This window comes from Pomacea canaliculata, linkage group LG1, assembly GCF_003073045.1.
Source record: "Pomacea canaliculata isolate SZHN2017 linkage group LG1, ASM307304v1, whole genome shotgun sequence".
Lineage (NCBI taxonomy): Eukaryota > Metazoa > Mollusca > Gastropoda > Architaenioglossa > Ampullariidae > Pomacea > Pomacea canaliculata.
In genome coordinates this window covers 37,268,914-37,296,796 of record NC_037590.1, presented here as the reverse complement: position 1 = coordinate 37,296,796, position 27,883 = coordinate 37,268,914, and the positions used below count along the sequence as shown (strand labels likewise).

Sequence of the window (27,883 nt, the reverse complement as noted above, 5' to 3'; positions counted from 1 at the left end):
TTGTCGGAAGGCAAAAAGAAGTCTCTCACAAACGAGAATGGCAGCCGCGCGACTAGTTGTAACTCGGAGACTCTATTCTCGATACAAATACTTCTTTTATTTTTCTATCGTTATTTTGGCCCTTCAAGCTTTACTAGGATACAGCTTTTACTCTATGAAAGAAGTGGACCAATCGGACGATAAAGCGACTGGTAATGGACCACATGTAAACCCGGCAAACGATCAACTTAGTAACAAGAACGAACCCAATGGTTTTGCCGATAAGGTAAGTTGGGTATTAAACGATCAGGAATTACTAGTTCCGCGCTAGTTTATGCATGTGTTTTCCATGAGCATAGTGACAGGAATAAGTTTCCTGGTGTTAGTGCCGGAAAACACATTTCTAATCACATTTTAAGTTTTCATTTTTCTTACTATCCAAATTGAAATTAAAAGTTTGATCAGTAATTCATTGAAACTATTCACCTGTTGGGCTCGAAGAATGGTTTTAGTAAAACCAGAATGATAACGTGGAACTGTAGGTATTCAGTACTGACGGCAGAGATACACTGTGTCACAGTCAGCAGCTGGAAATGACACCAGTGCTATTATAGCAATTTTGGTTACCTGATTCAAAACATTACTTTGGTCATAACTTTCAAACCAGGCTCTGAGCTGAGTATATTCTTTCATTCCCATACCCACAGCTGCTCGATACAAACACTGCAAAAGATGACATTCTAAAGGCCATATTAATACAATTTTTGAGCCTCTTTAACATTCTTTACTATCTATAAATTTGTTTTCTTTTCCCTCAACCACTTCATTTCCAGCCAGTTTGCTGAGAGTTTGTTGCATTCTACAGCTATATATCTTTAGACTAAGATGTAAATGCTAGGCATTGCTCTATATATTACATTTTATTATGTTCCACCTGTAGCAATTAAATCATGGTATAATGATTGCCATTCTTTGACCTTTAACTTTTCTGACTCATGATGCAGCTGTTTAGCTTTCAGCGAAGAGTGAACTTTTCTCAACATAAATCTAATGCAAATATTAGTTTATTCCATGTTGCTCCATTGAGGAGCATAGGACTGCAACATATGCAAATATTGCTCAGTATTATTTAGTGGGATTTGTCATGCCCTGTGTTACTACCAGAAGCATGCAAGTTAAAACTTTAAAATTTTGGGGTAGGAAGTGGAGTGAGAACGTTTTGAGCAAATGTGCAAGTGCATTAAATGATCCGAAAGACTTTTGCTTAGTGTGTTGGGTTTTTTCCCAACTATCTAGGTATTGTAAAAAGCTATTTTGAGTGACACACATTCTGAAATGCATGTCTTTCTAATATTGCCATGCACAGACCCTTCTGAAACCTTTAAACTTTATGAATTCATTATGATTTTAATGTTGTTAAACAGCTTCTCAGCCTTTTGGCTAAGATCAAAGTGCAAATACATAATGAAGGGATGAACAGATACCTGTATGCATGCACAATCCCCATCTTTTACTCTCTGACCCTCTTATTCTTTCACTTTCTTTCTCTGATTTTATTCACCAATGCTCATTTTTTATGCAAAAGGTTAACTCTGTTTTATGTAGATGGCATTGCTGTCTACATAGGTATTTTCTGTCTTTTGTGAATTTACTGTTCAGGTTGTAAAGTGGGAAGTGTGGGAAAATGTAGCGGTAGCATGGACCATGGTAGAATCCCATTAGTAGGTGTAATGGGGAGCGAGCGGCAGCATAGAATATTTCGCTAGCGCCTGCAGCGCATAGTGCGGTGTTAATAGGTCCTAAGCCAGACACTCAAAGAAGGTTTCACTGGCGCCAGCAGTATGTGGGGCGAATGATTTGTGCCCACAGCACCTGGCTTTTCATAATTGTTTCACCCCCACTCCCCACAAATCCCTCGCTCTAGAAAGTGAGAATGTGAATGGGTGAGAGGGGAATGATTTGTGCCCACAGCACCTGGCTTTTCATAATTGTTTCACCCCCACTCCCCACAAATCCCTCGCTCTAGAAAGTGAGAATGTGAATGGGTGAGAGGGGAGCTGCTGGCGAGTACGGTGCGTCTCCAGGGGCGACAAAGATGATGGCGATCCAAGGTCTTTTCTTGCAGATGGACGTCAGCAGCAACACACCGCTTAATTACCTTTCAATTGGCCCGTCACTAATAGGCGCAACATTTCTAAGTGCAAGTGACGTACAACCGTATCGAGCAGGACCGTGCCTCTTACCCCGAGAGCGTGCGTTGTACAGAGGGTGGGTGCGCACGTCGGTGTATGCTTGAACGCACCTGTTACGTTTACTCTCGCGCGCTTGTGTGCATAGCACGAGCAAGTGAAGGCGACTTTTAAAGAATCCCTTTCAACAATATTTTCTCCCATTTTCATGACCGTGGGCCAAGACAGATCGCTTCTGTTTCTGGTTTCCTACAATCTTTATCCACCTCATTCGTAAAACCGCTGATGGCGGTGATCCGATCGTCTGTCTGGAAGATAAAAGTTTGGATGTTGACGTTCATCAAGAGGATCAGATAACCGACGTTGTCTGTGTCTCTCTTGTGGCATTGTGGCAGCTAAACCTTAAACTACCTTGAGGTATTTAGAACCCAGAGCTTGAAGGATCAACGTGCATTGTTCAATGGAATCAATATAGCTAGCGTTCTGTGTGGAATAAAGCAAGGTTAAACCGATCGCAAGTGTTGCCAGTCACAGTAACAGGCTGGAGATTTTGTGTGCGTGTGTGTGTGTGTATGTTCGCGCGCATTTGAGAGAGAATGAGAACGAACTCGAGCGTTTTAAAGATCATTCCAGTCATTGTCACATTTACAGGGTGAGTAACCGATAGTCTTCATACTCACCTACTTATCCATCCCCTCACTTTTACACACACACACACTTGCGCATGCCTGCACGTACGCGATGTGTTTGTGTGTGTGAGAGAGAGAGAAGCAGTAACCCTGCTGTAGTGTTGAGGATATGTGTGTGTGACATAGAGTAGTAGTAGACTCTATAGCAGACCTGGGCAAACGCCGGCCCACGGGCCGGATCCGGCCCGCCTCCTGTTTCCGACCGGCCCGCCCGCTGGCCCACCCGCCAGTATATATACTATGTATACAGTATTGGGTAAAACTGAGTTAGCTATATTAGTCCGGCCCTCTAGAACCATCCCAGTTTCTCATGCGGCCCCTTGGGAAATTTAATTGCCCACCCCTGCTCTATAGTATACCTTTTAAGGAGAATGTGTGAGAGAAAAGGGTGAGGTGCTCTGTAGAGGAGAATGCGTGAGAGAGACATGGTGGCCTTTTTTGAGGAGGATGTGTGAGAGAGAGACGCAGTAGATGTTGAGGACATGAACAGATAGCGTTTAATGTGTCGCCCGTACATCAGAAGCCGGTTCAGAGGCGGCTGCCTTTCACCAGGGAGAGTCGCAGCTCCCCTGTCCCCACAGCGGCGTCTTCAAAGTGACCTCAGCGTCGATCCTCGGTCCGTTAGGTTCGCTAGTTAGATTGAAATTGAAACCGCTGAGAAGCACGGCGACGTCGATAATAACGATGATGTCAGATCAGAGAAGTGTTGGATGAGAGTATGCTCCATCACAAGGCACCAAGGCAAAACGCGATGCACGTGGAGCAGCAGACTTCGAGCTGCAAGCACAACTACCTTCACCGCAGGAGGTAACATTCCTTATAATTATTATTTCAATAGATGGTCACAGAAAAGAAGCGACCTCTGAACAGAGATAGCTCTGGCGGGACTTCGAGGATTTTACCGGAATCAGATAGTCCTGGTGAAAGTTCTTGGTCTCCAATGGAGAGGTGATTACATTCCTGTATTAGTATAGAATATGCGCAGGCATTTCTTCTGGGCTGAAGATGATCCTGTCTGAGATGTCCCATCTTTGTTGACTGTAACCTCTGTGAGCGTGTTCAAAATGAGGTGAACTGCTTGGTGGACTTCAAAATAAAAAAAAAAAGGTCAGGAATTCTAGAAAGTAGTTGTACACCAGAATGTTCTGCAGAAAAGTATTCTTCAACGCGCTAAAAGAAGAGAATTCTGAAGCTTAAACTGCTTCTGTTTTTCTCTTTGTCCACCTCTTTATGTCCACATTTACTTTGATCGACAGCCTACGATCTGTTTTTGGAGAACGATTACCTGGTTGCACGTAATATAAATCACCGCAGAGTGGGTTCTGATTTCGGTTCCTCTCTCTGTCTGAATGTCACACCTGGTCAGACTGTGGGTGGTTTTCTTCGAGGAGGGAGGGGGGGATTAGAGACGTAATTTATTTCATGCTTATCTACAGAGACGTTTGTGTGCTAGTGATGTTGTAAGGTACGTTTCATGCCCATATAGGGGTGCGGGGTACGTGTTGTGACGTTGATAGTTCATGTGATGTACATCTGCTCTGTGTAAGTGACGTTTAAAGGTTCATTTAATTCCTCTCTACTGTATATGTGTCAGTGACTTTGTAAGACTCATTTAATGCCAACTACAGTGTGTGTGAGAGAGGTTCATTTAATGGCTCCCTACAGTGTATGTTCGTGTGCCTTGATGTATATGTGCGTATGTGTGTAAAGCACTTTAGTTCGCCTTCAGTGGCGAGTAAAGACGTCCTGGAGAACCACGAGAAGCTGGTTGTCTTTCAAGATATGTATTAGTTTTGCAAATTTGCGCGTGGTCAAAGCAAACCCTCGCATTTTGCAAAATCCGACCAGACATCTTGTTATAAACATATGTAACAGACTGACTTAATTGCCAATCGATGTGTTCGGCTTCTTCTGTGCGAATATTAAAAGTGATACGAGGGGAGAGCTGAAATATAGTTTCCTGCTGGATAGAGTTATCTTTCTCATAAAAAGACAATGCAAAAAAAAAAGAAAGAGAATAAGATGAACAGAAGTAAATCCAACGCGCTAATAGGATAAGTGCAATGGAAAGAAGCTGTTTTCAGATGATTCTTTTCTAACAGCTTAAGTCTGCCTTGCTTTTTTTGTTGGAGGATGGGGAATGCTTCCTCTTTCCTCACTTTAGTGTTCCCCACTTTCTCAGCCCGAGAAAAGGGGAAGACGTGGGCTGGAGAGGGTTACGTACACGTGCTTGCACGAGAGAATGCAGACACAAATGAAAGAGGGGAAATATGGTCGCGTGGGTCACAGACTACTGACAAAGGCAGACTAGCGCACTGTTCCCAGACATACCTCTCCCCACCTCCTCCCAGTCTCTCGCTTCCTTTTCCCACTGACCCAGAGGTTGCTGCTGCCCATGTGACGGCCACATGATGTGTGTCAAGACGTCGCAAAACCCAGGATGTTCGACGCCACTCAAGTGTTGTACTCTTTGTCCCAATCCAAGCACTGGAGAGGTTTTTTTTTTCTTCTTGTTTTTATTAACGTGCGAGAGTTAGATGATAATACAGTGATGCAGCATCTCAGCCTGGGAACAGAGCCATCTAAAGGTTCCTTCCCGCTGTCTCTCTACCGCAAGGTATTTAAAAAAATGCGTCCGTAACCCTGGGCAATAAAACACATAAAGAAAGAGCTCTCAACAGTTTCAAAGAATCCACCCTTCTTCCCCACCAACTTCCCCTGTTGGAAAAACGGGTCGAACTGATGAGACAAATTCTTACCGAGTCGTTATCTGCAATTGCCTGCGGCCGATGCGACTGAGTTATATCTCCCCACCACCATCACCACCACCCAAACCCCACGTTCCCTATTCAAGAGGAGCTTTGTTATACATGCATGACTTGCCAGACTTTCCTTTGAGTTCGGCCACGTGTGATGATTGAACTGCCCGCGGACGTCTTTTGGCATCTTAGGGAAAGCCCAGGGTTGGTGTGTTTTTAACTGGGACCGCGTCTGCGAAGAGTTTGATAAGGGCTGGATGTGTCAGCAAGCAGAATAAGGACATCACCCCATGACAGGCTTAACTCGATAATGTCACAGCGATTGGCTAACTCGCAGAGGTAGAGGGAGACTGATAAGGGCTCGGGGAGGAGAAGACGGGAGGTAGATCAATGAAAGTTTCGTTAGTTTAGGCCCATAATTCACCATCTTAACGGATGTCCCAGTCTGCGAGGTTCGCCACCAGACGTCACCGCAACAATGGCGCCCGCCAAGACGGATTGCTTTCGTTTCTTTTGTTTCCGTTGCAGATGTCGTGAAACCAGACATTGTTATATTCGTGCCGTTCCAGACAGACCAAAGGTTTCGCACTCGATGGCGAGTTAGATAACTCTAACCATTTCCCCCACTTCTTTCCAGAAAGTGCAGGCATGCAGTAGATAATTCACACCAACAGGAGCTACGTATATTCAAATAGCGTGGAATCGTAAATCACTCTCGATAACACCAGAAGAATATAACGGAGTGTGTGTCTTGTACGGATAGTTTCAACATCGTAAATCAGCGAACAGGCTGTTGTTGGGTTTGTTGGGGGGCTTTGGGAGGTGTTTTTTGTGGGGAGAGGTTGCAGGTCTCAGCGCTACAAGAGAAGACAGTTCAAGGCTCCATCAGGCAGCGAACTCATCGTCCTCGGAGACGGCGTGGAGAGACATGGCGGAGGAATTGCGGCTCAGTTCCAGTTTCAGACAACGCGGGTGAACGGGCGGGGAAAGTGCAGATTCATTTCACGCCGGTTTCCACCCCGTTCTCAAAGAGAACAGGAACTGTGTGCAGACCCTGGCAAGGTGAACTAGCATTTGTCAGACGCGGAAGTCGCTGTACAGATGTTGAGATAACATACAACGAGTTTGTTGTCAGCGCTGGAATATTTGTGTTTCCAGACTTTTGCTTGTGTTTATGTTGTGCGACATTTAACTAGGTTAAAAAAATGTCCCCCGTACTTACTCTCTTTTTAGTTTCCTTACAGGAGCATGGCATAGCATGAAAATTTCAATAGTTCTCACGTCTGTAACATTTCTTTAGGTTCAGAGAGAATTTTGGGATGTCATGCGTGAGGAATGTTTGTCTGACAAACAAAAATTGCTGCTGCTGTGTCTGCCCTCATCCGGCCCCGCGCGGCGGTGCCATAACTTCTATCGGCTAAAAAAAACGAAAAAAAAGAAGAAGTATTTATCACCACGTAGGGGCGTTCCCAATCTTTTTTCGATGGACGAACATTTCGTTCATCTGATTGCACACAGAAGTTTAGTACATAATTAATGGTAAGTACAACTTGTTTCTGCTGCTGTCCTTGGCCCCGCAGGCCGAAAAAGGTTGGGCATCACTGCTGTCGACAATACGCTAGAACACCGGAACTGTGCATACTAATGCTGCTATGCAAGAATGCAGAGTGATCATTTGCACTGTTTGTGATTTTTTATTTTATCTTTATATTGCTTTTTCGTTGTTCCCATTCACAGAGGCCCGTCCTCTATATTTGGTAAGACAGACAGACCAAATGAGTTAGTCTTCCTCGGAGAAAAAAAAAATTGGTCAGTTGACCAGCACGGAGTTTCTCTCTCTCTTCCTCCCCTACACCCACACCAGCAACTTCTTCTCCACCAACATTTGAAGTGCGTGCGTTTCTTAACGTATAGATTAGGTCTGTGGGTCGAGGTCATTATAAACCAAGACTGGAAGGAAGAAGAGTGCTTCAACCGCATTGACCTGCATGTACAGCAGGTCAGAGTTCAAACGTTCAGGCTACTGCTTAATTTGGCGATGCCAGGGGACGGTAAATATAACAAGTAGCTATTTCCTTTTTCCTGGCACGCAGGGCAGATACCTCGGAAGACGAAATTCGGGTTACTTGAAAGAACCGTGGTTATTTTGGGACATGTCACACGTTGAAATGTCTGGTCACGTGCGTTTTTTAATTTTTGAGTGATGATCTAATGATTCTAATCCATTTTCCAGGCAAAATGAGTTCTGTTTTGTCCTTAAATATTCTTTGCATTATAAAAATAAAAATTTTATCCTGCAATATAACCCTTTTCAGAAGGAAATCAATTATCATCATCCAGAAAGCAGAGACTGGCACTTAAAGAGACTAAGTCAGTAATATGTCGTACAATAGTATACAACTGACACAATCCAGAAACGTCAACTTTTTTCTTCAATCGTGGTTCTTAACCCTCAACCTCCTCAGTCCCTACTTACTAGCTTTCTTACTCATGCGAGCACACGCGGGCGAACATGCTGGAACATGCACGAAGCACGCGAACGCTCGGGGTGGGGGTCAATTGGTTGGGGATCGGGATTGGGGGAAGGGGCGGGTGGAAACCCGAGAGCAGGGATCGCACGTGCTTCATTAGTGTTGGGCGTCATACCGTCGAGTCTGGCGTACAGGGAGGTGACAAGTGCGGCGTTCTGCTGAATGACTTGCGTTCTGGGAGCACGCCGCGCCAGCACGTGGGCAGCACGACTTCAAGGAGGCACTTCTTGCCTCCCAACAGAAGAGTTCCTTTGCTGGGAGACGACTGGCGTGTGCCCGCTCATATCGTGTTCTGGTTCTGTCATCTACGGGCCCAGTAATGGTACAGATGAGTGCTTCACATTCGCCGCCAGCAAGGTCGAGAAATGCAACAATCAGTTACAGAAAGGGCGTTCTGGTTAAAACACTGGCTTGTCATCACTGCAGTGAAAGGTCTTTGGTTCAGATCTCATCTCGGGACATTCTTTGTATTGTATTTGTATGTTCGCAGTGCTGACCGTCGGGCGCTTTCCCGCAGTTTCTTTCCCCCACCGCCATCTCCCCTCATACGAAATCACCTTAGATCAGTTAGATGGAAGCATTTTTCACTCACTCACCAACCAAGCAGTCAGCTATAGTTCTGTGTGTGTGTTTTTAAGACCTTTCAGCCTCACATCTTTCGGTAGTGGAAACAGCGTGCTTGCAGCGATTTTTTTAATTGCCTATTTTACACATATTTGAGGCAGGCGGTGCTAGCTAAGAGCGACCTCTGTTTTCTGTGTGACTGGTGAAAATAAACCAAAATCAATGGTCAGAGTGAAGTAGACGATCGTTCGACGTTTTTTGAGCTCTCGCGGGGGAAATCACTCATTCTCTCTGATTTCACTCTGCGATCTTTTACGTACGTAGTCGAAGGATTTTAACAACGTCCATTGTTGTATTTTTTATATTTTATCGATTGCGCCCACCCTTTTCATCCCGTCCGCCCATTCTTTCCCTTTTCAATGGCCTTTTTAGCTTAGTCTCCGAATAGGTGGATAGAAAAAAAAAAATTAGAAGACTATTCCCATCGGCCAAAAAAAAAAAAAAATTCCTCAAAGAAATTATCTCAGGGGTTTTTAAGAAAGAAGCATTTCGGGTTGGTTTGTTTCTTTTTTTTTTTTTTTTTTTTTTTTTCCAATTTTGGATTCTGGACGAGAGTGATCTTAATTTCCTGACCCTTTGACCCTGTCGCTCTGCCGACCATCTGCCTCCTGGTGCGACGACACTGGCCGCTGTCGGTGAACCCTCCTCAGCAGACGTCAGAGACATCAAGCCGTCGTCCTGGCACGCACGCCATCGCTGAGGATGTTACGGCCGTGCATCGATCGAGCTTTCACGTGCGCTAATCTGATTACAAGCCGATAACTGTCGGTCGATGCGCTGTCTCGAGACCGCGGAGACTTCAAATCCTCCTCTTACCTGTCATGATTCTCCTGCCCGACCTCTCCTGACCTTTGCTCTATATAGGCCTGTCACGCATAAGCGGTCCGTGTTTTTTTTTCCTGGTGATTTTGACGGTAAAGCAAGAAGCCAACGTCGTTATCCCTTTGGGGGTTTTGTTTGTGGGTTTGTTTGTTTTTGTTTTGTTTGTTTGTTTGTTTGTTTGTTACTGTTTTGTTTTGGGGTTTGTTTGTTTCTCATTGGCTTGTGGTGGTCGCACAATCGCTGGTCCACAACCTACCCACCACATTTACCTGGGTTCACCTGGTGGGTAGGACTAAACAAGTGAGAGATCGGGGACTGGATATGAGGATTTCTTACAGCCGGGGAGGGCGCACAAGAGGGTCCGTTCATCGCGTCATGGCTGAGGAGGAGGGGGTTGCCAGGGCGTTGGGGAAGGTAAGGGGCACATCCCGGCAGATTCCGTGTTTGCAAGTCTGAGCAGATGTAATTCCTCGTCGCATCATAGGCGGAGGTTTTGGCAAAGGCTGCCAAAAAAAGCGCTGGCGTTCTGTGGGCAGGGCGTAAACAAACATCCGAGACGATTAGCAGGTGGCCAAGTGCGGAGAGCACGTGACGGGACGCAGGTCAGGACTAGCTTATTATTCGCTTGGTGGCGCTGCACGCAGACGAGCCCCAGGTACCACTTACAGCCGCAGGAAACTCATCATGATTCGTGATTGTATGCAAAAGGTGACGATAAATGCTCCCAGTACCCAGTAGCGGCAGCTAGGGGCAGCGAGTTGTTTTTCCACTCCGAGGCCCGGCTGGTGGAAGGTAGAGCCCAACCCTGTCGTTCCATTTCTTACCACCCTTGATAAATCAAGTACCCATGTGCTGGGTGGGCAGGGTAAATGTCTAGTCAGTCAGGCATGTGTGGAGGAGAAGGGGGTGTTTTGACGATGCTGTCAGTACGGCTCTCAAGTCGGGTGCATTTTTCACTGACATGAACAGGGTGGCGCGTGGACATGGAAAAACTACCCAGCCATCTGCTCCTTCGGTCCCTGAAACCTATGTCTCATTCAGACCGAGACAGCAACCGGAGATTTCCTTTACTTAGTATGGTTTTGCTTGAACTCAGGGAGGCTGACAGAAGGCTTCCCGTGTTTCACCTTGGCAAGCCAATGACGTACGCGTGTACCGTGCTGCGGGAGAGCGCCACCCGACCTAAAATAGGTCTTGGGTGGGTGGATGGGTATCAGTTGAGGGCTTTTTTGTTGTTTGTTACTGGTCTTACCAGAGGAGGGAAAGTTGTTGAAGAAACAAATTGCATCTCCTGCTGTTCCTCCTGCCCCCTCGTGATTGCTTGCCATGCGCAGGAGGTGAGATGCCTCGCGTGAGTTACACAGCTGGAAGACAGATAAGTGTGTGTATTCCCAGTGTGCTTTCAAACGCTTGTACTTTTTTCCTTTCTTCATAAGAAAGCACGCACACACATGTTTACTGTGTGTTTCTCTTTTTTAACATTTAGATCCTTCGTTCAGCGATTTCCACAAACCAGACACATTTTAATTTTAAAAAACAAGTCCTCACAAGCAGGCTTTCAGTCTGTATTCCGAGGAGAGTAATTTGTTGTCTAGCCCATTAAGTTATGCTGATAAGTGTAATATATAAAACCCATGTGAAAGAACTTTGCTTTTAATACAGCTTTGCTTAATTAAGCTTCTTATATAATATTAATTCGCAGAGTCTGATCGCATAAACTCGATCCGTTGGCGAGATACGGATGAAGCATCGACATAGCCACTTGTGCAAAGAAAGACTCGCGCCTCTCATTGGTTACAACCCCGACGATGAAAGGACAAGCAACAAGGATTGACCTCTTTCTGAGCATTTCGGGGCTTTGAAAATGTTATAATCCACGAAGGAAGTCTTCCTCACATCTGGGAAATTACGATCACAGTGAATATCGCAGTCGTTTATGGCGAGTTGGGGGGAATAGGGAATCCCTCTCCGATCTGTGGTCAGTTTTTATGAGTTTCATGTCCATGCCACTGAACACCGTTTCTGGTCAGTAAATCGCGCAGCCTACTGTCCTTGTCACCTGTCTCGCCGATAATCGACGACAGAGCCCACGAACTTAACGTTTCTGGAACAGCTGATGGGTTCGATTGCAAATTCCAGAAAGGTCATTGAATGTAAGGCCAAGAGAAGGCGATGTTTTGTCAACGGCTTTCCCTGGCCTCACAGGCCGGCATGGCATGAGCTTTGCTCGTCGGCCTTGGCAGGTGAATGGCATTGCTCCGTGCAAAAGCCGATGAGGCTTGTCTATAATAGTGTCTCTGTCGCATCACCGCTGCTAGCAGAGCGCCAGCTGACGCACGTGCATTCCCGTGCTCGTGCGTTCGGTGTTGTGCGCGCGGCATCCCCGTGACTCCACACTGAGGGAATGCTGTTGTGAAAGAAGCTTCACGTGTTTTTATTGCTTCAAACACGGATATCTGGGAGAACAGAGACTTTTCTGCGTTGTTGGGACGCGACTCACGGACAGGCGATGTCAATACGTTTTGTTACATGCCTTTTGTAAAGATGCTTCGAAATTCTGGGGGTGGAGTCGGGAGGGAGGGAAAAGATCAAGTGCTCGCGTACGGGGGCGGGTACGTACGTGCGGGTGTATGCGGTTGCTCGCGGGATATAGTGGAGGAAGTGATATACTAAAAGGCAATTCTCATTCTGTTTTCCCTCCTCTCCTTCCGCTCACTCTCCAACAAACATACACTTCAAACCATGGCTCCTGCCCTCACCCCCTTTCTTTCCTATTCTTACTTCCGTGAGTTCGGCAGCTGCACGAAGTAGATGTGTATTGTAGAGTACTAAGGGCGTAGTCAGGACGATTGACTAAGTGACACTCACTGGCCTCTCGCCTCGCAGGAAGTGGCCTTCTCCGTCCAAGAACATTCTCTGGCTCTGATGTGAATAATATAGAAAGAATCCGCTTGCACGATTTTGAATACACGCGCTATGAAAAAATAGTGAAAATTTTTTTTTAAATAAAAAGCTTTCACGCAAGTATTTCTTCTTGTTGGTTAATCATTGATGATGTTGATTCGTCAGCGCATGCTATTCATTGATTTATTTATTTATTCACGTTGGCTCCAGTCAAGACATACTTCAGTTAAATCATCCTCAGTCACGTCAGGCATTGACTACAGACATTCTCTGCCGTGCTTCTGTGCACTGCTGGAAGGATTCTTTAGGATGCCATCAGCTCTGTCGTTCACCACGACAATTCACCTGCTCACAACGCGTACTACAAGCATTCGCGGTTTGTGATTCTTCCAATTTTGGAACCGTAATATTTAAATGTGTTTTTGAGTTGAGGGGAAAGGAGAGGCAAGGAGGTTATGGCCTGCAAATTAACTGATGTACCGACCGTTCACCTTGTCAACTGACCACCACACCATTGGTAATTATTGGGCACACAGCTGGCGGTGCGCACGTGCGGTGGGTAGCTCAGTGACGTCGTTGGTAATGGCTATAACGACCTTTGCAATTAAAGCACAGGAAGTCCTAGCGCTGCTCATTAAAGAAACCTTTTACATGTGTGTGTGTTTGCGACATCAGCTGTAATAAATGCAGCATTTGTGTGAAAACATAATACATTGCAATTTCGTGCAAATCCTCCCTGTCACATTTTCTGCCAACTCTCCCTATCACATTTCCTATTACCCCGAGTCCATCTTCCTGCCCGTTTCTGTTTGCCTGGCTGGCAAATTAGGATTAGTTTTAACACAATCTCTACAGAATACACTGGTTTGTGCTTGTCCTGTTTGCTCTGTGCACACGGCTTCAGTGATCTAGCCAAATGGCTTCAGTCGTCCGTCATTTCCCGTTTCTACACGGAACAGAAGTTTGCTCGGTGGTTTCCGACAAATGTTGAATTACTTGGCGATGAAGCTGTCAAACGAACGAAATGCACCGATAGCCTGTTCAATAAAGGAGTTCGGTTCACGCTTTCATCCCGGCACACACATTACTTTTAATTATCCGGTGACGTAGCCTCGTCAACAGGCGCTGGGGATGCTTCCGCACATGTCTTTTAGTGTGTCTCACTGTCTGTATGCTTAATTTTCTGGTCGCATTTGTATGTGAGTGTATGCTTGTGTGTGAGAGTGTGTGGGTTGAGGGTGTTCTTCTAAGCCGATATATATATATAGTACTGTAAGTACTCGGTACTGTCGGGTTCCAGAAGCGTGAGTCAGTTTCCTGTCAGAAGACGAATGACGTACGGGTGTAAAGTATTACAGTGCGCCGCCCGCCTACCTTGTAGGTGGGTCTCCTGGGGAAACCGATTACCTGCAAATAGGTTTCTCACACTTGTCATAACATTTGACACTATTTCGCATCACACCACCAAAAAGAAAACGCGCGCGCGCGCGCGCACACACACAACCACACACAAAGGGAGGTGAAGAAAGGGAGAGGGAGAGAGAGAGTCGATGGCAGAACCCGGCAGATTATATAAAACCTTCTGTTTGTAGAAGACGGGGGTTATTAATTCCAAATGTCTTTTAAAATAATGTTTTTTAATTCAGAGGGGAAAAAAGACCAGCGGTGGCATTCTGGTATTGGCCTGTTGCTGTAAAGGCTTTGCAAGCTATTGAGCCTCCATCCTTTTATTTCCATCCTAGCGTTCCTCCAGCTGCTGGCTTGTCTAATAAATGAGACTCAAGGGTCTTAGCACTGTGGCGAGGTGAGGAATATTCCCCAGGCACGAGCAGCAGGTTTGCTCGCTTAGATGATCCTTAGTTTTGTGCCAGAAAGCTCTGTGTTGTGGGAGTGTCCAAATTTCACTTCCTTGATCACAGGCATATGGTAGAAATTACATCCTGGAAAAAAGGAAAACAACCACAAAAACCACCTTTTGTGTTTAGAGCTTTTGCGGCCAGTTACTGCTGACACAATATTGTACAAATAATAACAGGTCAATATTTTATGTGGAAAGCAGAAACATTTGGTGGAAATGAAGCTTTTATGACTGGGTAGTGTTTTTAATGGATGCTATCCTTCTATTTCAGCTTTTTAAAATTCTTTTGCACATTAGCTGCATTAAATGCAGCCTTCTTCTGAACTGCATAATGTATTAGATTTAGCCAAAAAAAATTCACCTCACCACTTTTCTGTAAATAATCAGCTTTAAATATTTGTGCGTTCAATATTTTATGTTTCTTTTTTTAAACTTCATTTGTTAGAACAATAAGGAACATGCCTTAAAGTGCTATGTTATTGAGTAGATATTGAGGCTTCCACCTACTGTTCTGATAAAATTGCTGTAGAAAATGCATATTAGTACATGTATTAATAAAGAATGATTGGCTAGTAGATTGGTTTATTTATTTGTTTCCTTATCAGGGCAGACATCAGGAATCTCATAGCACAGACAAGCTAATCAGCAAAAATGGAGGAACAGGACCACCACAGGATCACCACCAGGATGCTGACAATGACCATGGAGACACTCAGTTGGACAAACTAGAAAACAGCAACCATGATGCCAATGGTGCTGAGGGTCCAGGGGTGGAGGCATCCTTAGCAACAGAAACACCACGTTTCACCAAGTATCAGCCCAAGTGTGAGGTGACAGAGAAGGAGGCCATATCAGCCATCAGCAGGGCCAAGACAGTGCAGTGCAAGCAGGAGCTGGCAGATGTGGCATGCCTACACATGGAGAATAAGCTGTATAAAACATATCTTCCACGATTCTGTCCTCTTAGAGGTGAGTTTTGTGGCTTCTTCCAACAAAAACAGCACTTATGGACTTATCTAATGTTGAGACATTCAAGTATCCAAAAAGCCTCTAACATTTTGTTTGTTAAATGATGATTTGTAATCCAAATGCTAATAGTGCTAGTAGTCTTTGAAATCATTTCTATTACTTATCTTTGACATTAATTCGGCCTGTTTTCTTTTTCACTAGTAACCCATTCTGTTTGCAACATGCATACGTTCATACTGTGTGCATTTGTAGAAAAAAGATCAATTCCACAAGTTCATGGACATGCTTGCATTTTTAAGACTATAGTGAGAATACTGGTGGGAGGGGGCATGTGATGTTGATTATCCATGTACTGTATTGTATCATGAACTAAAGCCGATCAAGTTTTGCACTCAAGTTGGTCTTTAAAGGCTGAGATTCTCATCTTACACTGTTGATAGTATCTACATCCCTTCATACCTTCATCCATTGCTTTACGTTCTACTCTTGTACCTCATCTTTATGTTGTTGAGTGTGCTTATACTTATCTCATTGTCTGCTGGCTGTTATCTTTCAGTTATCATTATTGGTCTGCACAGAGAGTGTGATCTGTCTTGGTTGTGATGCTGCAATTATAATTTCCCATTATTATTATCAGACTGATGCAGACATGCTGTTGTAGGTGTAGAAAGACTGTAATTATAACCAGCATGCTGCAGCCATAGATCATGTTGACACACACACGCAACATATGTTTCTCACTTTTAAGCTACACCCAGCTCGTACAATAACTTACACTTAGCTTGTATACTAACTCAAGCAATGAAGACACTGAGCAACACCTGGCTGTTGAGGCCTTGTGAGGGCTGAAGCTTCAGACCTTTGTCTTCTGCTGCCTCCCTCATCCTGTTCCTCATCTTTATGGAAATTGAAAACTGTTGTGTAGCTCGTGTGGTTAAGCAGGTTTATTTAGCTGAAAGGGACATGTGACAGAGGCATTAAAAAGAAAAGACAGCATTCAATGACTAAATGTAAGCGATGCAAGATGGTGTATTCAGTGATTAAATAATAATACAGTGAATTTATATAGTGCAATATCCCAGTCCTATGAATAGGCTCATGGCACTTTACAAAAAAGTAAAAAACCAAACATACACAGACAGTGTTGTGTTTGTTTTGTTTTGGCTGCTCATTGGGTTGCCTTCAGAATGCCTATGTGAAAAACCAAAATGAGTTTACAAGCCGTCAGAAGTAAGCAGTGAATAAATGCATGCTGGGTTTGAAATAACCAGCTCAGTCGATGCAGTTGAAACATGCATTTACTGCAATTCATAAAAAATCTTATGGATATAACGTTTAATCAAAGATATTGAGCTAGCAGTTATTTGAGTTTCTTGTCATTTTCTCTTGTAAACCTTAGGTAATAATACAGGCAAGTATCTGGGTTGCTACAAGGACAACCTCAGTGACCGAGACCTGGAAGGCAGCTATGTTGAAACAGATGAAAATTCACCGGATATGTGTGTTAATTACTGCTTGAGGGCAGGTAGGTTATAATTTTTACATTACAGTTATAGGCATAAAAATGAGATTTGGAAGAATGATAACCAAACTTTATTCATGATTTGGAATAATTATGCATTTCATTTTGCATGTTTTTGTTTCTTTTCTTTCATAAATGAGAGATGAACGTGTGCCTAAGAATCACTTTTCTTTTTTTTTTTTGTAGATGAGAAGTTACTAGCTTCTTAATCTTTATTGAAGACTGTTGCTGATTTCAACAGGGTTCAGTTATGCAGGCCTTCAGTACACGCGAGAGTGTTGGTGCGGTGATGCATATGGAAAGCATGGTCTTCGTGAAGATGCACATTGCAGCAGCAAGTGCCCTGGCCAGGAAAATGCCACTTGTGGTGGATATCTGGCTAACCGCATTTTTATGACAGGCTTTGGCAGTGAGTATCTGATACTGCAGTGATACCATTTTAACATTGTCATAAAGAAAACATAGAACACAGGAAGATAATGTTAGTTCTTTTAAAGAAGCAATATCAGCTTTGTAGCAGCACATAATTTTGTGAGTTTTATTACAAAAAAACAGACCTTCACAACAATTTTTCATCTGCCTCTATTATAACAGTTTATAGGTGTTCATAGTTCTTATTGAAACTGAGCATTGTAACCTGATCTTGACAAAGAACTGGGTCATTAAGGCAAAGCAACACCACAGTCATTATGCAGTGTTTTGTTTCGTGGCATTAGGAATTGCTTCCGGAAATGAGATAAGTGGTGGCTCTTCACGTCCACTTTCTCCACTTCCTGTACATAGGATTCTCTGATAGCCAATATTAGTGAGCATCCCCTTCACGACAAAAGGCTACCTGATGCAAGGCTGATTTCTGGCATGTCATTGAAAGAATTCTTACTTGTGCTATGTTAACAGGAAAATACACAGACATCAAGAAAAAAACACAGACTATGAAAGAAAAAGAATTGGCAGCTGGTTGGGCTTTTTTTAAGAGTACTGAGTAGAGTGTTTGTTAAGAGTAAGATAAGGAATGTGCAGGAGAGATATCCTAACATGTCTTCATCTTGTTGACAGTATGAATTAACAGTAGGTTTTTTACAATACTGTTTGTGTTGCTGCATATGTATATGTATATATAACTTTTGTTTGATTTTGTATATGTAAAGTACAATGTTATATCACAAATTTTGCTACTTTTGTTGCTCCACTTTAAATGTTTGCATGTTGTATTTGCTTATTGGACATGTCTTTTCATCTTGGCTTAGACCTAAGCAGTTTCTGATGGCTGGGTGTGTTTGTAGCATAAAATTTAATAATAGATAGTACACACCTACATAATTCTAGTAAAACACATAATATACCCTGATGCTTATTTAACATGTGTTACATGCATTGAGACCAGAAAGAGAAGAGATATACACTTGAGACAAGTGTTGTAAAATGCTTAAATGTTTCGATCTGTTAATGTGTTTTCATGAAAATACAAACCAGTTCTGAGTTTTCCTGATAGATACTTTGTATGTACCCAGAGGCTATTCGCCATCCAGCACCTTTGAGTTTGGACAGCACACAGCCACAAAAAAGCTTGGTGAAAATTGTTTTTGTGCTCACGCTCAATGGGCGGCAGACACGTCAAGTTGTTCGACTACTACGCACCCTTTATCAGCCACATCACTATTACTACATCCACGTGGATAGTGTGAGTTCAAAATTCTATGATTTGATTCATTGCTAGACCTGCTTACCTCTAAGCCATAGCAAGTATGATTTTGAAAATCTGTTATGAGAGGAATCCAGAACTAAAGTTAACACATTGTTTCTCTAAGGGAAACTACATTCTTACTGTCAAAGACTTTGAATCAGTTTGTGTGCTAAACTTGAACATTGGTTATTTGACTCTTTATGCTGATGTTTCTTCTAGGAGACTTTAAAAGCACAAAATGATATTTTTGAATCTGCTTTCATGCTAAATTCTTTGTTTGTTTTGATGGAATGGTTGGAATGGTTTTATTTACATTTTACTTTACTTTGGTATTCTTTTCTCTTTTTTTTTTGTGGGGTGGGGGGTTCTGTCTATTTTTGCTTTGACCTGTTAAATATTTTAGTAAAAGGATATCATTTTTGTAGCGTCAAGAGTATATGTTCCGAGAGCTGTTGCCACTGGAGGAGCTGTTACCTAATGTGATGGTGACCCGAAATCGTTTTGCAACCATTTGGGGTGGTTCCAGCTTGCTTCAGGCTCATTTGAGCTTCCTGAAAGAGCTCTTGGACAAGACAGAGTGGGCTTGGGACTATTACATAAATCTCAGTGAAAGTGATTACCCCATTAAGTGAGTGATTCACCTTGAATAAGAATGTCTTGTGAATTCATGTTTGGATATGAAGGGTTTGGTTATGAAGAGAGAAAGGTAGATGGAGAAACAGAGAAAGAGGAAGCCTGGGACCTCTGAAATTATTCTTGAAAGTTTGGATAATGAAAAAAATTGGTTGTTCACATCAAACTTTCTTTAAAACTTCGAACCAATTTTGGTAGATGTGAGAACCTATGCTATAAAAATATAGTATATACTGTTTTTAACTGTTCCATGTATGTGTAGTTTAATTAAAACATCTAATATTCCTTAAATACAAGTTAAATACAAGAAAATAAAATCATATTGGGAGCAAAAGAAGTTACAGAGAGAAGTATTGTGCATTAGGAGTCTGATCAGCCCCCAGCACTTAGCAGTTAACTGAGACCTTAGTTCAGGTTATTTGCTGCAATAGGATCTCAGTTCATCAAGATATTTTGCTCCTTTTTTTTTTATCTTTATTTCCATTAGGACGATTTCAGATCTCACGAGTTACCTCACCACTTATAAAGGACTTAATTTTCTCAAGTCCCATGGGAAGGATACACCAAGGTAGTACATGTCTGTAGTGAAGTAGTTTAAAATGTTTCTTTTTCATTTGATTTTCATATTTCCCTTACAAGCCTGTACAATATTTCAATGTACAGTACATTAATATGTAGCCAGATATTGATAATTCAGAACACTGATAAAGGTAACGGATCATTGGTGATTCATTTTACATGTGTAATCTCATTTTATTGTTGCCTAATATTTCTGTGTACCAGTACATGTATGTGTACACATGCACAGTATAAACAAATCAGTAAGGATCTATATATATATTGATATATTTTGAACTGACTTTTGTGTTTTACTCACTTTATAGAAATATTTATGTAGTTATTTTAGCAAAGTCTTTTGTATGTATACATACCAATAAATTACCAAGTTTCAGGCCTATTAAATAGTAATATTAGTTTATGAGTTAATATTCCTCTTCCACATTCTTTTTTGTCAGTCGCATTTTTTTTTTTTATAGATTTATCAAGAAGCAGGGTTTGGATCAGACATTCTATGAGTGTGAAAATCACCTGTGGCGTGTTGGACGCAGACCTTTGCCGAATGGTATTCGTGTTGATGGGGGCAGTGACTGGATATGTCTGTACCGAAGCTTTGCCCAGTATGTCATCAAGGAAAATGATGAGCTACTTGCAGGACTAAAAGCATACTACAAGTACTCTTTGCTTCCTGCAGAGGTTTGTTAACAATCAGAAACTTCAGTTCACTTTTACAATATAAAAAGACCTCCAGCAGTTATTCTTTTATTCTTTATTGGTAGAAAAAATGGCTTTGCTGATGTCAGTTTTTAGCCTCCTTAATTGCCTTCTCTACCTTATTTAGTTCAAACCAGATGATGGGGGATAATAAATATATAATATATATATAATAACTATAATAATTTTCTTTCTACTGTTGTCTATTACAGTCTTTCTTCCACACAGTCCTGCAAAACAGCCACTTCTGTACAGAGTCAGTCGACAACAATCTGCACATGACCAACTGGCGGCGTAAGCAGGGCTGCAAATGTCAGTACAAGCACATCGTGGACTGGTGTGGCTGCTCTCCCAATGACTTCAAAATCAATGACCTTGAAAGGCTGCTTGTATGATTTTCCCTTCCTTCCTCACTTTCGCTTTGATATCAAGCCTTGCTGATAGCATTGGGAGATAGGGAGGGATGAGGCAAAGTATTTTTTGTGTTTAAACCTGGGTAAATATAACAATTTAGATCCTGACTGATTCTACGCTAAAGAGGAGCACAGGATGGTAATATATAGGCACTGCAATCCCGTTAGTTAGAAAGGAGGACCAGTGCATAAGTGGAACTTTAGTCTGCAAGAAAAATTATTCGGGTATTTTCTTATAATTTCGCTCTCGATGTTGCTACATTAGAAAAACAGTCAAAGGGTTTTTTTTTTTTTTACTTTGAGCTTGTGCAGAAATATGAAGACAAACCCCTTTTCTTTGCACGAAAATTTGAAGCTGTTGTCAGCCAGGAGATCATCAATAGCTTGGATGTTTACCTGTTCGGGCATCTACAGCAAGGTAAAATGCTGCTGTGCTGCTTTTAAATATTACAGATTTTTTTCTGCCTGTTTATTGCAGGATTTTATCATTTGTAGTTTAATTTTCTTTTTGTGTTCATGTTGGGGAGGCTCTGGTGGTGGATGTGTTTGACTGTGAAGCAGGACATAACCAAGCTGGATGCCTGCTCAGGCCTGTGGCTGGGTACCTCACTGCCCACCCTGCAGCTGTAGAGTAGAAGTGGGAGAGAAGGCAAAGGTGGTGGAAGAAAAGGGTTAGGCTCTGTCTTTAACATGCTGTGCTATAGACAAACTGAACCATTTATATTTACTGCACCAGTGACCTCTAGCCTATGGGTCTCGTTTTACCATCTTTTGTTTCAGTGTTCGTCTCATCCAGTCCTTTGTTTTCAGGACCAAGGAGTATAGGCCTTTACTAGCTCCTTAACATTTATGCCTGGGGCATTTACTTTTCAGGTATGACAGGACTGTCCAGCTATTGGCAAAATGAATATCACCACCTTGATTACCAGAGAAAAAGCAGAGATGGTCGCTTCACTTTCTATCACGCATTTATGCGTCTGACACTAGCATCTTTAAAGCAGCGAAATGCATCCTGCCAGTTAAGACCTCTACAGCTGCTGGAAATCAACTTGTTTCAAGAAAGTGACCATTTCCATGGTCTCTTGACTTTGTTTAAAGTGGAAGACCTCACATCTGGCAAAGAGTTGACACTGGAAGCCCATATGCACCCAAAGCATTATTACTCTGTGATAGATGCTAAGGGACCTGTTGGAAGGTTGCAGTATCTCGAGGTAAATTTATGTTGTTCTTTGACTTTTGTGAAGTTTGAATGTACTATTTTCAATGTTAAATTTCTTTTTTAACTTTAAAGACTGCATAGTAAAATCTAAGCCTATTCTTTAAAAAATAGTATGTACATATGATTGTGGGAAAACCAGGTGATTTTTACTTCCCTTTGAAAGAAAGCTGTCTTCATTTGCATATATACTATCAAAAGTCTCAACATCCATCTGAAACAGCCTTTAAAACCTCATAAGCATTCATAACTCAGATCTCTTTGAGTAAACATAATATGTGAATGAAATGTATTTCTCTATATTTCTTATTATTCAAAACAACAGGTTGGATCTGATTTTGATCCAAAAGAACAGATCTTTCGCAATTATGGCCGTCTTTTGGGACCCTTTGATGAGGTAGCCTTGCGGCATGTCTGGGACTTGGGCAAAGAATTCACTGTCTCCATGGCTTGGGTGGATCCTGCCAACATTATTGCTGCCTCTTATGATATCAAGATACCTGGGTCTGTATTCACAGGCTCACACAAGCCAGCATTAAATCGTCCTCTTAGGCCAGGAGTGTGGACAGTAAAACTTATGTACAACATGGCATTGGTTGCCGAAACACAGTTTCTGATCATCCCACTCACACATTACCAGGTAAGCTGAATCAGGATGCTATTAGACTGATCATCATATTTCTGATCGGTTTTTGTCAATCAAAATCTACATTAGTAATCCCATTAGAGGTTTCTTTGAAAAACTGACACTGATCAAAAACTTTGGGAGTCCAGATTCAACCAGAGTGTGTTTGCTTTTTCAGGGACGACTTATTTTACCAGCACAAGTCCCACGCACTCATGGGGGTCCCATTGGTATGTACTCATCCAAAGATTTCTCAGAACTGCGGGATATTTTGAAGGTGCCACAAAGTCGGGAATTGGAGGAAGAAGCTGCCAACAATGCCAAGAAGGTTGGCAAAGATTTGGAACTGTGGGTTGACAGCCTCCTTCCACTCTTCTGGGTGATGCAGGAAGCATGTTCTATGGAAGTGTCAAATTTCTGTGCACTGCAGGAGTGCACAAAGACATCATGGAGTTCTCGATCACCTGACCCCAAATCAGACATTCGGTCCATTGGTTCAAAATTACCTTTAGGTAGATGACCATGGCCAACAACTAGAATTTGATGCTTTCACAGAAATGTGTGCGCATATTTAAAAGCTGTTTTCTGTGTAAAACTTCTTCCATGTAAAGAACATTCTGCAGCAGCTACAGTGGGTGAGTTAGTACAAAGCTTTGAACAAAAGGTCCCAATGTTTTTACCAGCTATTACTGTCTGTGTGTGAGTGTGCTGAGGGCTGGAATGAATCACTGCTTAAAATGGAAGGAATGTGTCAAGTGCTTGGTCTTATTACAGAGAATTAAAAAAAAGTCTATTAGTAATATTTACCGAAGAATATTCTACCCTCCTCTGCCTGTAGCTTTTTTTTTATTGCTGTATAGTACTGAAAAAAATGTAGAGATTGTTGTATTTTTTGCAAAAGTATTTTCTGAAAACTCCTTTAAAGAATTTTTTCTTTGACACAATATGGAGTCTGACAAATCAAGCCATGGGTAGCAGTAAATTGCCTTCATCAATGTGCTGCCCTATTCAGCTCAAGTCAGCATTAGATACAGTGCCTGTCTCCACTCTGACCAGCGCGTACCAGTGACTGTATTTGAGTCAGGAGGAATATGTGTGGAGAGATCTTTGAGTTAACTGCACTTGACATGCACATCAGACAACTGCAGGCTGATCAGCTTTTAATATGGGTGATGAAAATGTTTCATGAGAAATACAAGACAGTATTGCTGATGATCTTTTTTTTTTTTTTAACAGGGCTATATTTTTGAGATTTTACTTCAAACATACTAAGTATGTTGGAAAAAAATTAAGACATTTCATCATGATTGCACAGGTGTGTTCTTTAAACATTAGTTTTAACTTTTTTAATGACTCTTTCAATCACAAGAAATGCTGTGGATAGCCATAATCGAAAATCATTACTCATACACATCACAGACGTTGTGCAAATTTATCTTTTTGTACATGCATATTACAATCTTCCATGTTCGGATTTTCACATCATGTTCTTCAGCATACAATATACTGAATACAGCGGTGCTGTAAATTTGGTGTCTTTTTTTGCACATGACATCTTGGAGACAGACAACCTCACAATGATCCTTATACAAATCTTGTTATAGTCCTGCATATAAATTTTTTCTGGGAGCAAATCCATTAGTTTCATTGAAACTGATAACAGTGCTTTCTTTGATTTATTATTGTAAATCATCTTATTTGTATATTTAATGTTACAAATGTCAGATTCAGCCAACATTTTAAATTTTGTCTGTAAGAGATGTGAGTGCCATGCAGTTTTGCTTTGAAGTAGCAAAGGGAGATCTGTACTATGATATTTGAGTGGGTTTGTATTTTGTTTTTGTTTTTAAAAGCTGATCTAAATGACTGATCTGGTTCAAGCTGGATTTTTTCACTTTCTTTGGTGTCCACCACATACCACAAGCACAAGTCATCTGTTTCGGTGGATTTTTGTTGGTTTTTTTGTTTTTTCCTTAAGCTATTTTTCTTTTGTTGGAACTAAATATGAAAACTGAATATGTAATAAGTGGTGTTTGGAGCTGAGTACTGTGATTGACATTAACTAAAATACCCTTCCTCAGAATGATGATGCATTTTTATGCTTTAATGTAGGGGAGTGAGGAGACAAAGAAAAAATTTAATTTTATGCACCTAAAGCTGTGTTCATTGTAGGAGCTGAAAAATGGACAGAGTACATAAGCTTATCGAAGAGATTCCATAGGAGACAGCAGTGTTATCTGAGAGCTTGACATTTGAAAATATCCTTCAGATTAGCAACTTCTCTTAAAAAATTTTAAATGTTTAAAATCTACATTAGCAACAATTTTACATCATTTTTTTTACACCTAGAACATGAAGAGGATGCAGCTGTTTTGCATACAACTACTTATGAACAATTTCTTTGCAAAAAAATGAATCTAAATAAGATGATACATTTTAAATATTTTTCTGGTTTTTTCCTGTCAGTTGTGGCAGAAGAGAGTCTGTTGGTTTCTTTCAAAGCAAAGTCAAAGGTGTATATATTTAAAATCACCAGCACCTTGATTCTGCCTGGTTTGCACAGGCTAGAGGAATACATAAGTGAACTCATTGTTTGCATCATAAGCCACAAAAGTGTTGCATGTGAACTTTGTATTGATGTTGAGTGTCAGAAGAAAGCAATCTCCATCTTTTTGAACTGCATGATGAAACTGTCTACAATCACCTGCTGTAAAAAGAACTAAATATACCAAAGACGTGGGGAATCTTCATGCCCTCTTTGACTCTGTATTACACAAAAGTAGTTTTTTTTGTTCAGTCTCGGTTGTCTGCTAGCCTGGAAGAATTCAATCTGATACATTTGTTTAAGATCTTTACATTTTTGTAATGGGCACTATTTGGCTGGCAACCTGATGTCTTTTGAGCAAGTTTTAATGCAGCTCATCCATATTGAAAAATCTTCTACATATTTTCATGAAATATTGTTGCTTTGTTTTTGAACATGGCATTTATTGAGTTTTAGTCTTTTGGAGAAAGTTAAAATGCTTTAGTATAAAGTTCTTTTAACGTTATGGGCCATAAAGAGCTGCCTGGCATCCTTGCCTGCAGAAGAGGGAGTGACCATGCTGGAATGCAGGACAGCCTTGTTTTACTTTCCCACCTGAATGTCCCCTCTTGTGCATCTCTTTGTGCTTATCACTCTCCCCACAAAAAAATGTATAAAGCAACAAATGGTAGGTAAACACACACATTATTGAAAAGCAAGGACATTTACCAGGCTATGTTTGCGTAAAGGTTTGGGTTAAGAATGCAACGAATAACTGGATGTTGTGATAAGAGATGGTGTGGGTTGTGGTACTAGGTGGACATTTTAAGAGCTTCCAGAAGTGAAATATCAAAGAGAGAAATATTGCATATTTTTTTTGTTACAATCGTGTTTCTATACTTAATGGCCTAACTCTAATTTTGTATCCACAGGCAGGCCAACACAATAAATTGGTGTTCTCGTTGCTGTTTAAGTGGGACACCATGTTTTTAGCAAATACTTTTTGGTTTCTTTTTTGTCATTCAGATCTTTTTGAGTTTTTGTTTTTCTTTTGGTAGAAGTAGCAGGACTGATTTTGGGCAGTGTTGTGTGGACATGACAAATTTGACATGGAGAACTTGTGTATGCTATAATTTACAAGTAATATAACTTGTGACTTTTGTGATTCACATTTGCATGTTCACTTAAATTTTTCTGTGATATCACCTGCGTTATTGCCAGTACACTGCACTTTACCACTTCACAACAGTAATAATGTATCTAAGCACAAGGAAGCTCTTCTAAACCAAAGAACATTCCATTTCTTTGCTGTTCATTTTATTCAGGGTTTTTTTTTCCCCATGATCACATCTGTATTCATATTGAATTTCAGAAATCACACTTAATAAATATTTATGGTGGTCCACCTAGTCCCCTGAGCAAATTAATCACATCAGAATCTCCATGTCTTGTCTGAAAATCTGGTTGGTGTATCTCACATACACACACATGCACAGTATATGTACATCATTGTGGAAACAGTTTGATAAGTCTTTTACATTTTGTTTTTTTACATGCTGTGTACGCTGTCGCTTACTCAATTATTGGAATCAGGACTGTCATTGCCACCTGTTCATACTTCAATCATTTTATGCAAGTTATTTAGAATATTGCAGAAACTTTCAATCGATCATAAATCATCTAATTTGATTCAAGTTCCCTACCTCTAAATAATCAAACATCCTTCATAGCATGTGTCCATGAGAATTAAATGTCAGTTTTTGGTTTAAAGTGCATGATACAGGTCTGTTGCAAGGAAGACTTTTTTTTTTTGTAACCTTCACAAATTCACTTTATTCAACTTTAATTGTGGTTGTGCTAAATCAAGGCCAGCTTCCATTAGAAGTGTGATCACAGCAGAAAGCACTTATGCTCTAGACAAAGAAATTGGTTTTCAAATATGATGATTATTGTTATTCTTTGTTGTTACTTTTTGGAGGTTTCTAATTACTTGCTACAGGTATTGTAGTTAAATGACCATGGATATGTTCATTTTGCAGCAACAGAACAACTTTATTCCACAGTTAAAAGACAAATAATTACTGAATTCTGTTGAACATTAGGTTTTTAATGCCACATGTGTCAGCACCTCATTGCATTTTCAGGTAATCAGGATTTACGTGACCAGTTCACAACATTCAAAAGTTGTGTCGGTTGTTGGTGTCTAATATTCCTGAAGAGATACCATCATGCCTTTTTTAGATATGATCAAACTTTGTTGGCAACTGCTGATACATATTGCCTGTTGTGAGGCATAGGGATGATCTTAGCTTCAAGGCTTTTGAAGCACACATAAAATAATCATATCTAAATGTACCAAAGACATGTTAGTCTTTCATTTCATGGTATACAGCTATTTATGGGGTCAGGTGGATTTCTGACAAATCGTTTCATGTGATGGTAAAGCTGGTGAAATAAATACAATAAAGTTATTTTGTAATTTCCCATTTTAGCTAATTTTGTATTTTTGTATCATTGAGGGTGTGTGTAGTATAATTTCTTTATTCAGCTTTCAGAAGGCCATCTAGCCCATATCAACATCAAAAATTGCTCATTACATGCATAACAATATTAAGCAGCTGTACATAAGCCTCATTTCTTTTGAATTGAGAGTCTACAGCAGGAGTAGCC

General features: G+C 41.3%; 1 protein-coding gene across 3 annotated transcripts; it reads left to right on the top strand.

The window, feature by feature from the left end:
- The first annotated feature begins 2 nt into the window (after positions 1–2).
- Positions 3–27,699, top strand: LOC112564047 (xylosyltransferase 1-like). Of its 3 annotated transcripts, none has more exons than XM_025238616.1 (14): positions 3–265; positions 14,961–15,324; positions 16,724–16,849; positions 17,088–17,255; positions 17,744–17,803; positions 18,358–18,527; positions 18,956–19,158; positions 19,651–19,731; positions 20,201–20,417; positions 20,648–20,824; positions 21,152–21,266; positions 21,722–22,059; positions 22,390–22,704; positions 22,868–27,699. In XM_025238616.1, the coding sequence occupies exons 1-14, from the start codon at positions 38–40 to the stop codon at positions 23,207–23,209; spliced, it is 2,904 nt and encodes a 967-aa protein (XP_025094401.1). In that variant the 5' UTR covers positions 3–37; the 3' UTR covers positions 23,210–27,699. The 3 variants fall into 3 exon arrangements, with proteins under 3 accessions (XP_025094401.1, XP_025094409.1, XP_025094417.1); XM_025238624.1 differs by having other exon boundaries at positions 4–265; positions 21,161–21,266; XM_025238632.1 differs by lacking the exon at positions 17,744–17,803 and having other exon boundaries at positions 5–265.
- Positions 27,700–27,883: the final 184 nt, after the last annotated feature.